Below are 17950 nucleotides of genomic sequence, written 5' to 3' on the forward strand. Positions count from 1 at the left end.
TTTTGCACCTTAACCATTATTTTTGGACTAAAATTTTTTTTTCTAGGGAAGAAAGAGGGGGGAGGGGAATGCCCCCTACATCCGCAATACAAGGGCCAGTTAAAGTTAATTGCTGTTAAGAAAAAATTGATTTTTCTTTTTTTTTTTTTTTTTTCTTTTTTTTTTTTTTTTTTTTTTGTAAAAAAACTATTTTTCAGTTATAAAAAGAAAAATGAAAGATATTTATCCAAACACTTAAAACCAATCCTCTGAAATACTCCATTTAAAAATACCCCAAGTATTTTTTTAATCAATATATTGATTTATTGATCCATTTAAATACAAACTGTGCAAACCTAAATCATAAGTACTTTTTAATCAATATATGGATTCATTGATTCTTTGTTCACAAAGAGTGCAATTCTTTAAATTGTAAATATACCCTTGAAAATCCAAACAAAAAAAATTAAAATATTTATATCGACATAGATAATAACACATAACACGGCCACAAGTTAACGGGTTAAATGCACCATTGGTCATTGAACTTATATAGTTATTGTAGGAAATGTACAAATCATATATAGATCCTATCACACTAGATTGCAGCTGTCAAGTGGGTTCAGTTACAACTGTATTTTACTGCTTTTCTGTTTCATGTATTTTCTATAAATACCAACACCTGTATACTGTCAAATTTATATTGTTTAGATGAAATACAAAATCTAATACATTTTCTTCCTTTCCATCTCTTTCCTGGAAATTGATTACAGATTGTTTTCATTTAAGCTTCTATAAGCTTTATATGGTATCAGAGCTTCAGTAATGGCTGGGAAGAAAAAGAAGAATAATCGCAACAAAGAGGTTCGCGATGAAGATGAATTTTATGAAGAAATTTCTTACGAAAGTACAGATGAAGAAGAAACTTCAAGATCGAAATCAAGATTTCTAGCCGGAGGTTCGCATCATCATGATAACCCAGGCATCTCTATTGTCAATATACAATTGACACACAACAATTATCTGTCATGGAGTCAAACGATGATTCGAGCTTTGAAGGTGAAAGAGAAATGCGATTTCATCCTCAAAGATCTGGAAATTCCTCAAGAAGGAACAACTGCTTACCAAAGGTGGTCCAAGGCAGATAATCTGGTAACTTCATGGTTACTAAACTCAATGCACAAAGAAATTGCAGATGGGTTTCAATATGCTACAAATGCTAGGGAACTTTGGAAAGATTTGAAGCATAGGTTTGGTGATACAAATGGTCCAATGATTTACAAGATTCGCAGAGAAATTGGCCAATCTACTCAAGGTACTTTTACTATACTCCAGTACTTTAATAAGTTGAAGAAATTGTGGGAAGAATTGAATTTCTTGAGTCCCATTCCACTCTGTCACTGTGGTATAGCAAGAGATTGTGTTTGTAATGCTTTTAAAAGAATATCTGATGCAATAGAAGAAGAGAGATTGATGCAGTTCTTGCTTGGCTTAAATGAGCAATATGATCATATTAAAGATCAATTGTTACTTATGGATCCATTACCAAATATAAATAAGGCATACTCAATGTTGTTAACAATAGAGAAACAACAAGAAATTTCCATTCACCAATCTGTGGAAATTGCAAATTTTACAAAATATGAAAAGAAGTCACAAGGCGATCACAGATACAAGAAAGACGAAGGAGACAAAGGGAGTAAGCATTGTGACTACTGCAACAAAGGGGGGCACAACAGATCTGGTTGTTTCAGGTTGGTGGGGTATCCTGAATGGTATAAAGGTCCAAGAATAACTGGGAAAGGGGATCAATCTGGCCCAAATTCTAACTCTTCTTTTCGAGCTAATGTTGTTTCTGGTGTTCCAGGAACCTCTGCAGAAAAGGGAAATTCTCATACCAGTAATGTATATCATGATGCTAATGAGTATGAGCCAGAGGATGGACATAAAAGTATGAATTTCATGATCCAGGAAGTTTACAAAATGCTCAAAGGCAAACAAATTCCAGATTCTCCTATCAATGCAAATGATTTTACAGCTTTTGCTGGATGCACAGGCTCTTCTTCTACTGCACTTCTTGGTCAGAAAGATTATTGGATCATTGACAGTGGAGCAACATCCCACATGAGTCCTCACATAAAATGGTCCAGTCACTACAAAGAAACTCATATCCCTCAACATGTTACTCTCCCAGATGGCACTCTTCAAACTATAAATCACATTGGTACTGTGGTCCTTTCCCAAAATTTAAGTTTGCATAATGTTTTGCACATTCCTACCTTCAAATACAGTCTTTTATCTGTTGGACAACTTTTACAGCAAAGTCATATAGAGGTCATTTTTTATCAAGATCATTGTTCTTTACAAAATAAAGCATCACATGAGATCTTAGCTGTTGGATGGTTAGTGGATGGCTTATATATCTTGGATGACCAGTCTTTCAATCCTTCTATCATTTCCAAATTACAAGTTTGTTGTTCTTCTCATAGTACAACTAATCAAAATGATAAGCAAACACAATTATGGCATTGTAGACTTGGTCATGCCTCACTTAAATGTTTTGAGTTGCTCCATGTTGATCTTTGGGGACCCTATAAAGTTCAATCTCTCACATGTGCAAATTACTTTCTCACACTGATAGATGATTTTTCAAGAATTACCTGGATCGTTTTAATCAAACAGAAGGATCAGGTAGCTCATGCTTTACGAATTTTTGTTCAAATGATAGAAAATCAGTATGAGGCTAGAGTCAAGATTTTTCGCACAGACAATGGTACAGAATTTGTAAATCAAACTTGTTTACAAATGTTTCAAGAAAAGGGGATTTTACACCAAAAGACTTGTGCTTATACCCCCCAGCAAAATGGAGTTGCTGAGAGGAAGCATCGTCATTTGCTCAATGTGGCTAGAGCTTTGTTATTTCAAGCAGGTTTACCAGAAATGTTTTGGGGAGAAACCATTCAAATGGCTGCACAAATTATAAATGTTCTACCTACCAGAGTTCTAAATTGGATGAGTCCATATGAAAAGTTATATGGAAAACTTCCCTCTTATGACATGTTCAAAATATTTGGATGTAAGTGTTTTTATACCAACATTTTACCTTCTAAATCCAAATTTGATGTTCGAGCTTATCCTGGTGTTTTTCTAGGGTTTCCTACTGCACAGAAGGGATACAAGATATATGATCTTTCTACAAAGAAACTGATAGTTTCTCGTGATGTGGTTTTCCATGAAGATATTTTTCCTTTTCATACTTCTGTCTCCTCTGATGCAGTTTTGGAGCATGTTTTTGCAGATTCTGGTTCTCCTGTTACTCCAAATCTAGCAGATTCTATATCTTCTGATGTTCCCAGTCCTGCAGATTCTACTTCTACTATTATTCCCCGCTCAGTTCCTTTTAGAAAATCTTCTCGAGCTGCTCATAAGCCTGGATGGCTAAATGATTTTGTATCATGCAGTCAAGTTGTTTCTTCTTTTCCTGCAGTTCTACATATGTCTTCCTCTCATTTGGCTTTTCATGTTCAAATTCAGAAGATACAGGAACCAGATACTTATGCTAAAGCTAAAGACAATGAGTTATGGGTTAAGGCTATGCATCAAGAACTCCAGGCACTCGAAGACAATCATACATGGGATATAGTTCCAAGACCCCCTCATATCAAGTCACTTGCTACAAAATGGGTTTTTCGAGTAAAATACAAACCCACAGGGGAGGTGGACAGGTACAAGGCCAGATTGGTTGCAAAGGGTTATAATCAAACTTTTGGTATTGATTATTTTGAGAGTTTTAGCCCTGTTGCAAAAACTGTTACAGTTCGACTATTTTTGGCAATTGGAGCAGCTTATAATTGGCAAATTCACCAGATAGATGTGAATAATGCATATCTCCATGGCATTTTGGATGAAACAGTTTATCTACAGCCACCACAGGGATATATTAAAGCTGCTGCAGATGATATCCTTATAATGGGACCACAGGAGTGTAAAATTAAAGCTGTTAAAGATTTCCTGCATCAACAATTCACCATAAAAGACATGGGAAATGTGAAATATTTCCTTGGCATAGAAATTGCAAGATCAGAAACAGGGCTGGTCATTTCTCAAGTCAAATACATTCAAGATATGCTTGTTGAAGTGGGCTTAGAACAAGCTCACACTGTTTCCAGTCCAATGTCCCATGGACTTGTGCTTACTGATCCAGGCATAACACTCACAGATCCCGGTTGTTATAGAAGGATCGTGGGCAAACTGTTATATTTGGGGTTTACTCGTCCAGACATCACATTTGCCACTCAACAGCTCAGTCAGTTCATGCAAGAACCTTGTCAACATCACTTACAGGCTGCTTTTCATGTCCTTAAATATTTAAAGGGCACATCTAAACTTGGCTTGCTTTATCCAAACACTACAGATGTTTGTACCATTGAAGCATTCTGTGATGCAGATTGGGGCAAATGTAAACTCACTAGAAGATCAATTTCTGGTTACTGCATCTTTCTAGGCTCTTCCTTAGTTTCATGGAAAGCAAAGAAGCAATCCACAGTTAGTAGATCTTCTGCTGAAGCGGAATATAGGAGTTTGGCTGTCACTAGTTGCGAACTAAAATGGATCACTTATCTTCTCACAGATTTTCAGATCAAGCCTACACTACCTATTACTCTACACTGTGATAGCAAATCCGCTATTGCTCTTGCCAAAAATCCGATTCTCCATGATCAAACGAAACATGTTGATATCGACTGTCATTTGATCAGAGAACACATTGCAACTGGTTTTCTTCATACACCTCACATTTCTACAAAGTTGCAGCTGGCTGATATGTTCACAAAACCTCTCAGTTCTAATACTATGTTTCCAGTCCTTATCAAGATGGGTTTCGTTACCTTACCTCTACTTCCATCTTGAGGGGGGCATGTAGGAAATGTACAAATCATATATAGATCCTATCACACTAGATTGCAGCTGTCAAGTGGGTTCAGTTACAACTGTATTTTACTGCTTTTCTGTTTCATGTATTTTCTATAAATACCAACACCTGTATACTGTCAAATTTATATTGTTTAGATGAAATACAAAATCTAATACATTTTCTTCCTTTCCATCTCTTTCCTGGAAATTGATTACAGATTGTTTTCATTTAAGCTTCTATAAGCTTTATAGTTATCTCAAAATCGTCATTTAATTTCAATTTGTTTTAATAAAATCACTCAATTTGAGTTTTGTTTCAATTAGGTCACTATGAAAATGTGTTTTAACCACTAAAATCAACGAAGTGATTTAATTGAGATAAAACTCAAAATTGAGTAATTTTATTAAGACAAATTGAAGTTGAGTAGCCATTTTAAGACAACCATGTGAGTTTAGTGAGCAATGATGCATTTAACCCCAAGTTAACAATGTGAAATATATTTGACACATTTGTTTTTTTTCCTGAAGCAATTAAAGGAATAATTACCAAAATTAATTAAAGATCCAATTGAAATACTAGGTTTAGAAAGAAACATTTCAAAAAATGGCTTTTACATAATGCAGTATAATATTACACTCAATTCCCTAAACAATAGTCGAATCTCTGCTTATGCAAATACCAAGAATTGTACTACTCGCCATGTCTACAATACCAACAACAAGCCAAAGGACAAACCACAAATTAAATTACGCCACAAACAACAATTCAATTTAGCCATAATAAGTGGAATAATTAATCAGATAAACATGATTACAGATCCTCATTAACCATTAAACAACAAAAACTCACAAAACTAAAGCAGAATTAAAGTAAAAATCGGAAAATAATATACTCATCTCCTGCAACGAGTGATCCTTGAACATCCTCTGGTATAAGGATTAGCAGGAGCTCTAGATTTGAAGCAATTATGAGTATAATACGATCTTCCAGAGCGAGGAGGACAAGGAATCCGATTAGCAGCTAATGCTCCATAAGATATATAATAATGAACTCTTCTCCAAAACAAAGATCTACGACTCCCGATTCCTTCAATTTCATCTTCATCATCATCTAATTCCTTGCTATCTCCATCTAATTCGATCAATCCATTTTCATTCTCTTCTAGATCTGCATACATTGACATTGCCATCGGCCATTGAAGTGCGTCCGACATTATATTAATCCCTGCTTCTTCCACCTGGCCGTGGATTCTTGTGATAACGAGAGCGAATATAGCTGTGAAAAGGAACACCGAGCTTTTCGAGACTGCCATTAGAGGAGCAAAATGTGAACTCTGATTTGAGTGAGGAGAAAGGGGAAGAAAAGGAAAGAAAGGTAGGGGCAAAGATGTCACATGTGGAAGGTGAGAATTGATTGGTTTACAGCTGTGTTTAATCAATGCAATTAAAAGCGTGTTCTGCTCTGCAATCTCACCCTTTTTTTCTATGGCTCAGGGTAGGGGACTGTAGGAAATAATCTGCTGCAACCGGTACTACGATTAAGATATTTGGTACTGACTCTCTGATGGGTTTTTTTGTAGTCTTTTATGAAGAACCGTGAGATCTAATGGCTGTTACGGGGAGTAGCATGATGGGATGTAATGGTAACGGTTTGTGGATTATGTAAATTTACTGTTCTAGCCCTGTGGGCTGCGGATAGGACAACGGCGAATTCGGCGGGTTATCTGAAAACCCGCGTCTGGTCGGGCATATTTGGACCCACTTAATAATTTTGTGACAAATTTTTCTCCATTTCTATCTAAAATCTAATCAATCTACAGTTTCAATAATGTTAATAATAAATAAATAAAACGAATCTATGTTTTCTTTTTATTTAAATTTTAAATAAGCAACACCTAGAGTATAACTTTGCGTTTTATGAAGGGTATTGCTAAATATCGCCCTTAATTTCCGTTTCACCGCACTGGCATTTTACCCTTGCCACTTTTTTCCCCCTAAAACCTTAAAAACTCTCTCTAGTTTTCTCTCCCGAGCACAAATCCCGGATTTGAAAAAAATGGATCAAAACATTCCCGAAGACAATGAGTTCGAACACGAGGTAATATTACGAGAATTAAAAACGTTATTAATCATTTTTTTATTTTTTTTTATTCGAATTTTGCCTGGGCGGGTGGCGATTACCACCCGTTCCTTAGACCGATCGGATGAACTACCCGATCGGCCTAAGGAACGGGTGGTAATCGCCACCCGCTCCACCCATGGAACGGGTGGTAATCGCCACCCGCTCCACCCATGGAACGGGTGGTACGCGCCACCCGTTCCACCTTTGGAACGGGCAGTACGCGCTGCCCGTTTCCACCTATGGTGGAACGGGTAGCCTATCCGTTCAGGCAAAAGTGGACAGAAATTGCCTCGAACTAATTTCGAACGGGAGAAATAGGCCCGAAGTATTTTTTTTTGTAATTTTAATGTAAATTTTTCGTATATTCAGGTACCGATAGAAGATTGGAACCCCGATAACATTGATTATAGTTCGCGTTTTATAACGGATACCGTTTTCCCCTCCAGTCAGGATGCTATTGATTGGGCAAAAAAGATAGCTATTCAGAATGGGTTTGAGCTTGTAATATCTTCGCACAAAAATGGGGGTAAACAGAAGTTGTTGCGCTGTTCACGGGGTGAACGATATAGAGGTGTTGTGAAAAATGATGAAGATCCTGCAATTAGGAAAAGTAAAACTAAAGCGTGCCGATGTAAATTTCAGATTAAAGCCTATCAACATGCAGACCTTTCGGGATGGGGGATAAAGGCTAAGGCTGGGTTAACTGGAATGCATAACCATACAATGCGTATGTATCCAGAGGGAAGTCGGCAAATGAGCGGACTCAGTATCGCATCTAAACAAATTGTGCGTGATATGTCTTCAGCTCAAGCAAAGCCTTGTGCTATTTTAGCAGCAGTTAAAGAAAAACACCCAGAGGACAACTCAGTAATTAAACACATATATAATTACAGGGACAAAATGAGGAGGGACGCGTTTGAAGGTAGAGACCTGGCTAGTCAATTCTACCATATTGCTGTGGAGAACAAATATGTCAATTACACACAGGCTGATTCAGGTGTGATAACGCATGTGTTCATGGCACATCCAGAGTCAGTTGATATGTTCAGGACTTACCACTGGTACATCGGCATTGATTCAACGTACAAAACAAACAAGTACAAAATGCCGTTTGTTGAGATTGTTGGGATGACGCCATGCAATAATAACTTCAAGATAGCGTATGCTATTGTTAAAGACGAGACCGAAGGGAGCTATCGTTGGATTTTGCAAAGGCTGAAGATTTTGCTTGGGGATGATCTTAACCCGACCGTTGTTGTTAGTGACAGGGAGCTTGGGTTATTAAAGCCGATACAAGAAGTTTTTCCACAAGCAGCGCACTTGCTATGCACTTGGCATATTAATAAGGATGTGGAAGATCGTGTGTATAGAATCATTGGAGATAAAGGCCTTGCCTCTAAATTCAAGAATGGCAAATGGAGAACAATATTAGAATCATTAACCATTGAGGAGTACGAGACCAATCTTATGATGATGAAGGAAAAGATGAGCAGGTTCAAAGGAGTTATCTCGTATGTTGAGGAGACGTGGTTGGTGCATAAGGAGAAGTTTGTTGTTGCTTGGACAAAGGAGTTCCTACATTTTGGTAACACAACTACTTGTCGAGTGGAGAGCGAACATGCTAGTCTAAAGCAATGGCTCAATACGGCAACTGGGTCCCTTGACACGGTATGGCAGAAGGTTCACAAGCAGATTGAATCACAAGCAACCAATATAAGGTATTTGCAATTTCTTCTACTGCGATTTTGGAATTTGCATTTAGGGTTGTATCATTTCACTAACTAATAATAATTTTGTCTTCGTATCAGGTACATGCTTGAACAGTCGCGGCTTCGTCAATCAGTCACTTTCACCGGACGCCCATTAAGCCAACTTGTATTCAAAGTCTCTCATTATTGTCTGCAGTTGTTGAATCAAGAGTTAGAGCGTATGAGAGGGTTGAGCCATGAAGTGTACGTGCGTTGCGGTTGTGTATTGAGAACATCGCATAAGATACCATGTGCATGTGAACTGAAACGAGCTTGTGATCTGGAACAAATGATCAGTTCTGAGAGTGTTCACGTGTTTTGGAGAACACTTTTAATCAATCATGGTCACACTGATGAAAATGACGGGCGTAATGATCTGAACGAGGAGCAGCGATATTTTAAGTCCTTAGTGGACCAAGTCTCTAAAGCCGACCCATCCGTAATGCGTAATATTTCAATGTTTATCCATGATCAACTACACCCTGATCAAGCTCAGTACACCGAACCCGATGTCAAAATTAACGTGCGGGGGCGACCTAAGGTGAGCAAATCCACAAAACGTATGCCGAGTTCTTGGGAATATAATGAAACTCGTCGTGGACGGGCTCGTTCTACTAGTTCATCTAGGAGTCGTGGTAGAAGTGGCAGAATTAGCTCGTCATCCTCGGTACATAATGCTGCCTCATCAGGTAAATTATATCTGATAAACCTAACTTTTTTTATAACTGTTTTGCAATATAGAGTTGTTTTACACTAATATACATGAATGCAGATGGAAAAACGTATCATGGTTCTGAATTCGTACATTCCGATAAAATAGTTGGCATAATTAAACCATACGTCGAATCATACTACGACGTTGTAGGTGATGGAAATTGTGGTTTCCGTACGGTAGCAACTTACATTTTTGGTGACGAAGAAGCGTGGCAGACAGTTAGGCATCACATTCGAAATGAAGTAATTGCTAACCGTTGTTTGTATCAAAGAGTGTTTGTTGATACTGTTGATGCAGCTCTTCGTAGAGTAAGTTGGGACGGTGCAGGTTGTACGCCGGATTATTGGATGATCGTTTGGGATGACTTGTGGCCGGTTGCTACCATGTACAATTCTGCTATCATGTTATTTGGCTTCTCAGGTGGGGACACATTAGCGTTGTGTGGTACTATCTTACCATTGTATGCCGCATCGACTGCTACAAGACCATCACGTGAGATTTGTATAGCTCATTTAGGGAATCACTGCCAGCACTACATACGTTTAAATTTATCGCCTAACTTTCCGGTGCCCCCTATAGTACACTGGTGGTTTGTGCACCGAGGCCAAAGCGTTGTAGGATGGGAGCGCTTCTATCAGGATAGGGTGACACAGTGGACCAGATTGGCCCAACTTAGGGGATATTAGTGGTTGATATTCTATAATGTTACAGGTGAATTCTGATGAATTATGTGTGGTTCTGTAATGTTACAGGTGAATTGTGATGAATTTTGTGTGGTTCTGTAATGTTACAGGTGAATATTGATTTTGTGTGGTTCTGTAATGTTACAGGTGAATTGTGATGAATTTTGTGTGGTTCTGTAATGTTCCAGGTGAATATTGATGAATTTTGCTACTTCAGTTATCCACCAAATTCTGTCAAAATAGTACTAAAATACTACAAAATACAGTCATAACTCACTTGGCCAAATGCCAAGCATCCATAATCTCCTCTAACGACTGCCTATATACAATCGCAGCATCCTCGTCCAGATGACTCATGTGATCCAGCACAGTTTCACCCTAGCCAGATAATCGACTAACCCACTGTAAAAAAGTAAGGAACAAAAAACAAGGTTAATATCATTTCACATTTCAGTAAATATCATTTCACATTACTAGACCAGTCAAGAAAACCAAAAATAACTTACAATCTCACTGTTCGAGCGAGTATAAACAGCCGGTCCGGGTGCAACAATCTCCGGAAGTAGACGAGGGTGTGAGTGACGGGTGTACCAATGCATGTACTGATCCTCACAATCTGATGGAGTATGTGCTGGAGTGAATACAGACAGTATAAGGACGGACGACTGGGGAAAAGAGTCCCAAATACCCTGCACCATCACAGCTGGCACCTCTACACGATACTTCAAACTGGTCCACGGGCGAACAGCCTTAGAAGGCTGCAATATCGGTCTAGGAATGGTCTGCACATGTCCAAGCTGTCGAAGGCATCGCCTCGGCATGTACGGCTCGATCACATCCCGATACCGTATCCATCCAGAATATAGAGTCCTCGGGGTCTCAGTAATGGCATCAGGGCCATACGGCATCCACATGACCTACAGATGTATAAAATTACATTAACACATACAAGTAATACACAAATTTGTTTTAATTGAATAGTATTTATAATTATAAAGCAAGTATACCTCATCTGCTGTCAACACATCAAGCCGGGCACGAAATGCTCTCAACCGCTCATCGCTCTTCTCCATCGATATAGATGGCCACAACGAAGCCCTAGGAAGATCCGGGTCAACTGTAACTGCCTCTCGATGTGGCCTGAAGCAAGGAAAATACTCGTAAATCCAGGACTAGAGCAATGTCATACAACCCGTCATCTGCCCGCAATCTCCTCTGGTAGCAATACCAAGATGACGGTATAGATATGCTAGTGCAGCTGATCCCCAAGAAAGTCCAACGGCTCCAGCCGTCGAGTCCTGCACCTCTAACAGACAAGAAGGTCGGATGCGGTCACCACTCTTGTCTACGAACAAGGTGGAACCGAGCATCAGCCACGTCCAAGCTATAGCTTGGGTCTCAGGAATCCGATCACCTCCACAGCGCTCCATGACGGAAGCGGCTCGTATACCACCAGAAGCATAATGACGGGCATCTAACTCAACCCGAGTCGCCCCAAACAAATCCATCACGCACTCCTTAAGCTCATCAACAGTCGCATCAGCAGTCACCATGGCACCATCTATGGGGATGCACAATATCTCCCACACATCATGCATCAAAATGGTCATCTCGCCAAATGGCATGTGAAATGATGACGTGTCTGGCTGCCACCGCTCAACAAATGCTGTGATCAGTGCAGCATCTATGTGACTGTGCATAATACCAGGTAAATGGAACAAGCCAGATGACTCGATACGCGACTGAATCGTCCGGGAAGAACCACTGTACCATAATCTCAGCTTCGTGCAATACCCTAATCTGGTATGACACCTAAGGACGCTCCTGTCCTGACCGGCCCATATAGCACATGCAATATGTCCCAAAAAGCTCGGGATCACAGCACCATCAAATGGACCCCCGGGGACGGGGTCCATCACAACCCAGTCATCCTCTACACTCCTCGATCGCTTGCTGCTACCTGAAATTACAGCAAACGGTAGACATTAATTTTTTAGTATATTTTTCAATAATCACGATTAACACAAATACAAATAAACACATTTTTTAATTTCTCTTACCAGAAGAAGATGCTGCGGTAGAAGAAAATCGTCCGTCTCGACCCCTCGTCACAACGCCATGATCTATGGGGATAGTATCAACACTAGGACGATGCATAGAAGCATCCCCATCCATGTCTATACCAGCCGTCTCATCCCGTCCCTCAGCACGCTCCGCCTGTGCAGCATGTGCCCTCCGGGCGTCCGCCATAAACCGCTGCTGCTCCTCCCGGTCCCGCCGAGCAGATGCAGTAACAGGACGTGAAGACGTGCGTCTAGGGTCAGCTCCCTCCTTATCCTGTAATATTATTTATTTATAAGGTATATTCAATTTAACATAATTTTTTTTTCTATACGTTCGGGTTTGCCTACGCCCTGTCCGTGCAATTTGTTTTCAAAAAAAATTCAAAATTTGCCCCTTTTTGGCCTGGGCGGGTGGTTTACACCACCTGCCCTAAGGGCCAAACGGGTGCGGCGCACCAGTCGGCCTTAGGGCCGACCAGTGCGCCGCAAATGTTTGGCCCTTAGGCCAAACGGGTGGCGCATGCGCCCCACCATAAGGTGGAGCGCATGCGTTGTACGCGTTCCACCTTAAGTGGAACGCGTACGTCGAGCGATCCACCCTAAGGTGGATCGCATGCGCTGCGCGCTCCGCCTTACGATGGAGCGCGTGCGCCGTGCGATCCACCCTAAGGTGGATCGCTCGACACTATGCATCTCCACCTATGGTGGAACGCATAGTTCATGCGTTCCACCGTAGGCGGAGATGGATTCCGGCGCCCGCCTAGGCGAAATTCTGGGATTTTAATCCCGAATTTCGGCCCGATTACTCACGATTTTGATAATTTTTTTTATGGAAATACTTACCGTAATACCCATGTATCCTTTGCCGATGCCTCCTCTTCGTGCCATCTCGTTTTTGGTCGGTTTTTTTTAGAATGGAAAAGATGTTGAGAGGATTTGGAATTTCAAAACTTATGTTTGAAATAATGAGAAGGGCAAAAAGGTCAATACAGGGCGGTGAACCGGAATTTTAGTGCGGTATATAGTCGCCCACTTTATGAACCATGTAAACTTTTTAAAGAGATTTCTGGAAATCTGACCTTAATTTGGATTACTTTTCCGTCAGAATGAACTTTATATTTGAGGATACATTTTTGCATAATGTTTAATTAAAAAAAAAAAAAACTACTGTTAAACTATTTTTAATAGTGTAAATGAATGTACATGTTTAAATTACCGATTTCAACAAAAACTAGCTGATTTAGTTATTAGATTTAGTACAAATGTTAAATCTAACATCTGATTAAATGGCGGAGCAAGACCTAAACGTTGGGAGTGGGAGAGTATAAAAAATTTAAATATTATATTAAAAAGTTACATGTGTTTTTCGGCGAGGCAATTGTATGGGAAATACTTTAGGAAGTTATGCAGGGACATTCGATTGAATAGAACGCCAATTCTGCATAGATTTAGCATCCAGAAATTCCAACCCATTTTAGTGGAAGGTCGTGCTATTTGTTTACATCCATTAGTTTGTAAGAGATTCAATGCTCGGATGATGGCCAACTCTCCCTTTCTAGCTCATTCCTTGATTTGATCTAACATGTAATTAGATTTATTCACTCCATTCCATAATATTTATCACTTTTAATCATAATCTAGATTCCATTTATTTGTGATTTTCATACTTTCAATATTAAGGTTAGGATTATAAAAGTGTTCTAAAATTTAAAAAAATATATTAAATTTATTATTTAGAGCAATTTAAGTTTATACATTAAATAATTTTAAATTTTATCAAATTATTTTAAATTCAAAATAAATTAATTGTTCCTTAATCCTAGTAAAAATAACAAAAAGGACTTATATTATAAAATAGATGGAGTAACATTTAATACCAGTGTCAAATTGGTGTTTAAAACACTAATTTTTGTGTGAAACAATTTTTGATCCGACTTCATTTAAGGAATTTTCCAAAAAAACAAACAAACAAACATAATTTAGAGAAAAAATCCCTTGAAAATACTCAAAACTAGGGATGACAACAGGTAGAGTACCCGCGGATAGTGCTAATGCCAAACCCTTATACTTTTATTTTTTAATTATCCGTACCCGTCTCATTACCCTAACAGGTATAACTTTTGCATCTCATACGCGTCCCATACAATTCGCGGGTACTCTTACCCATTAAGAATCAATAAATAAAACAACAAATATTACAAATTTAACAAAGTATAAATTTAATAAATCATTCATCTAAAAATTGAACAAACTGAACCTTAATTAATAAGAATAAAGTAACTTAGTGGTATCACTCAATGGTTGAAAAACAAAAGATCGAGATTTAAATCTCTCATCTTACATCTCAAAAATAATAATATTTTTAATATATATAAGAGTTATGACGGGTAACGAGTATCGGGTATCCTAGGGGGTATCCCATACTCGTCCCATTACCCTAACATATATGGTACAAATAATCCAATTAGGATCGGATAGTACCGGATACCTATAAGTACAGTACCCATTATCATCCCTACTCAAAACCCATGCTTGTTGTAGCTACACCGAATTCTTTGCTTGAAAACATATTTGGTATTAATATACATGTCATATGACTCACATTGGTGCTGACTTGGCATGTTAGGACTGGCTGAAAGGAGAAATGAAGCTTCTTTTATAATTTATCTCAAACTTTGGGGTTCTTTAGCTATTTTTGGATTTTTGCTCCACATAAATGTTCCAAGAGATCATAGTAATTATCACAAATAAACCCTAAAATCAAAAATAAAAATAAAAAATATCATTTTCTCCATCCTTTTTAATTTTTGATTTTCATTCCTCCTTCTTCTTAAATATTACTATCCTTAGTTGTTTATTAAATATTATTTTTGTTTGAAAATTTGAGAAAGCAACTGAATTGAGTTTTATAGAAAATGAGATTTTCAAATATTCTTGTAAGATTTAATTTGAATATTCTGTATCAACTTATTTTACAGTTTTCATTTTACTAAATTTATCAATTAGCAACTCACCATTTAAATATAAATTATTAAAGAAGAAAATATTAGGTATAAAAGACCAATATCCTATTTGTCATTTTACACAAATCCTTATTAGCAATTAGATAAGTTTTACCAAACAGTTAGTCTAATCAACTAAACAAAAATATAATCAACTAGAAAATTAATGTAATTAGTTAATAGCCAAGTTCTATTTTCCAAACTAAGCCATAAACTTTTTTGGCAAAAAGCATCATGAGGTCCCTGATCTTTCATTGTTTGGTGCATTAAGCCCTCGATCTTTCATTTAGACACATTGAGCCCCTGATCTTTCATTGTTTGGTGCATTAAGCCCTCGATCTTTCATTTAGACACATTGAGCCCTTGATCTTTCATATATGGGTGTATTATGTCCTTTTGTAAATCAATTCATATATGGATGTATTAAGGGCTTGTTTGGTTCAACTGGTAGATAATAGATGTTGTTGTTGCTGTTAGCTGTTTGCGGTTGTAGTAAGCTATTTTTTATTAGTTGTTTAATTATTAGCGTTTTACTCCAAACCGCAGGAAACATAGCGTTTGGTTAGGTTTATATAACCGCATCGTTTAGTATTTTCTCTAGACACTGCAGCATTTTGGAGTTTTCACGAAAAGCTCTTTTTTAGAGATTTTCATGGATAGTTGTTTATAGTTACTTGTGATAACATCGTGATATTAACCCGGGGACTAAAAGGGATATTCACCTCAAGAACGCCGCGTAGTGATCCCCAAAGGGGAGCTGGCAGGCGGATCTCCACGGATCTGTTCTGAGAGATCCGCTGGCGGACCTATGAGGCGTATCTCTTCATTCACCTGATTCGCCATTATAACGGCTGGCCGCCGACTCGGCCATAAAGATCATTAATGAGTTATCAATTAGCTAACTGCCAGGTTAAAGATAACTCGTAACCGCCATTAATGGAGTATTAATGGAGACTTTCTAGTTACCTGAAGGTTACGACTCCACAGCTATATATATAGTCTGATTCCCTAGGCTATCAAGGTACACATTCTCACAACCTTTGTCAATTCAGTTTGTTTCCTTGAATCATCTTACTGACTTTGGCATCGGAGCTTCCCCCCGTCGAACCCAACGACGCCCCCACAGGGATGAAAGTTGATCCGAATTTCTCTACTTGTTATCAATTGGTGCGGTGAAGGTGGAATCCTTAACCAAACAAAGGGTTTTTCGTTCACACTAAAAAACTATGACGAACGGAGATCAAAATCCCTCCTCAGGGATTGAAACACCATTAGTTACACCATCTAGTGCTGGCCGCGCTGATTCAACTGCTCCTGCAATGCACGTCGAAAATAGTATGCCTCCAGATGCTTTCATCAATATGTGTGCCCAAGCAATTGGAGAACGGTTTGGAACCGAGACAGGGAATCGCTTGCGGTCATTTATGACCCTCCCTCCACATTGGAGCATGGCGTCCACATCGGCCGTATCATCTTGGCCTTTGTTAAGCTTTGGACCGGGTGCCCAAAGTTCTTCATTCCTCCAAGCTCACAACACGGATTCTATGATAACCACCACGACGTCGACTGGCGAACGGCAAATCAATCGTGAGTTATTTCCTGATGGCGCTGAAGGAAGTCAAAGAAATAATTCATCCTTACCGGGTGGATCCGCGGGACCTGGATTAAATCTGGACGGACCCAATATTCCCAGGCGTCCACGGACGAATCTTCCCCCTGGCGGATCCAAAGGGCGAACACACAAAAAGAATAGAAAGGAGAAAGGCAGGCGGTCCAGGTCACCTTCGCCCCGACGACCGAGATCCTCCCATCGTGGTAGATCGCCCCCATCTACTGGTCGTGGACGGAGTAAAAGGCCAAGAGAGACACCCCATCCAAGTGGACCACCACCACCACCACCTTCGGGAACTATTGGACACATCCCGTTAGGAAGCCAGGGAGGGGGAAACGGGCCGGCTCCCCCTGGCGGAGGAGGCGGAGGTGGAGGTAGTGGAGGAGGAGGCGGACGCGGTAATGGGGGAGGATGTTCGCCATCAAATCCATCGTTTGATTCAAGTTCTTCTTCTTCTTCTCCAAGCAGATCGCCACGAAGAGGTCGTCCCAGGGCGGATCCAGAAAATTTTGATGATAGAGTTAGGGCCTTGGTGCTCCGTATGAATGAAGAAAATGCTAGGCATAACCCGTTCGCCAATAGGGATTCGCCTTTCGCAGCTTGGATTGAGGCGGAGGAAACAGACAGAGCTTTTAAAATTCCCAATCTTACAATATACACAGGAAGTGACAATCCAGAAGCTCACGTTAGAAAATATCGAATATTGCTTAGGCTCAACCGTGCCACCGAGCCCGTGCTCTGTAAAATGTTTGTTACCACGCTGGGGGGTCCAGCCTATTTGTGGTTTCAATCTTTACCTCCAGGCTCGATAAACAGCTTTGATCAATTGAGCAGGGAATTTTGTGCTAAATTCGCCGGCTGTATTCCTGCAGTGGTAAAATCTGGGAAGCTTTTTGAGTTGAAACAGAAGGCGAATGAATCCCTTCGAGAGTATGTGGACAATTTCAACCAACTGTGCATACAAATCATTGATGTGGATATCTCCGTAGCTGTGGAGTGTTTCGTAAGAAACACCACCTGTAAGAGTTTGCAGGAAGATCTCATTCGAAAGAAACCCACCAGCATGGCAGAGTTGATGGAGCGTTGTAAAGATTTTATAGAGTGGATGACATTCG

At 39.4% G+C, this 17950-nt stretch overlaps 2 protein-coding genes across 2 annotated transcripts; one reads left to right on the plus strand and one right to left on the minus strand.

Annotated features, from left to right (window-relative positions):
- The first annotated feature begins 6880 nt into the window (after positions 1-6880).
- LOC136230251 (PKS-NRPS hybrid synthetase cheA-like) lies at positions 6881-10237 on the plus strand. Its single transcript, XM_066019260.1, has 4 exons — positions 6881-6988; positions 7382-8730; positions 8821-9449; positions 9533-10237. The coding sequence occupies exons 1-4, from the start codon at positions 6947-6949 to the stop codon at positions 10159-10161; spliced, it is 2649 nt and encodes an 882-aa protein (XP_065875332.1). The 5' UTR covers positions 6881-6946; the 3' UTR covers positions 10162-10237.
- A 299-nt stretch (positions 10238-10536) lies between these two features.
- Positions 10537-11323, minus strand: LOC136229884 (uncharacterized). Its single transcript, XM_066018756.1, has 3 exons — positions 11166-11323; positions 10665-11075; positions 10537-10560 (listed from the first exon to the last, which is right to left on the minus strand). The coding sequence occupies exons 1-3, from the start codon at positions 11229-11231 to the stop codon at positions 10537-10539; spliced, it is 501 nt and encodes a 166-aa protein (XP_065874828.1). The 5' UTR covers positions 11232-11323.
- Positions 11324-17950: the final 6627 nt, after the last annotated feature.

Source organism: Euphorbia lathyris, chromosome 5 (genome assembly GCF_963576675.1).
Source record: "Euphorbia lathyris chromosome 5, ddEupLath1.1, whole genome shotgun sequence".
NCBI lineage: Eukaryota > Viridiplantae > Streptophyta > Magnoliopsida > Malpighiales > Euphorbiaceae > Euphorbia > Euphorbia lathyris.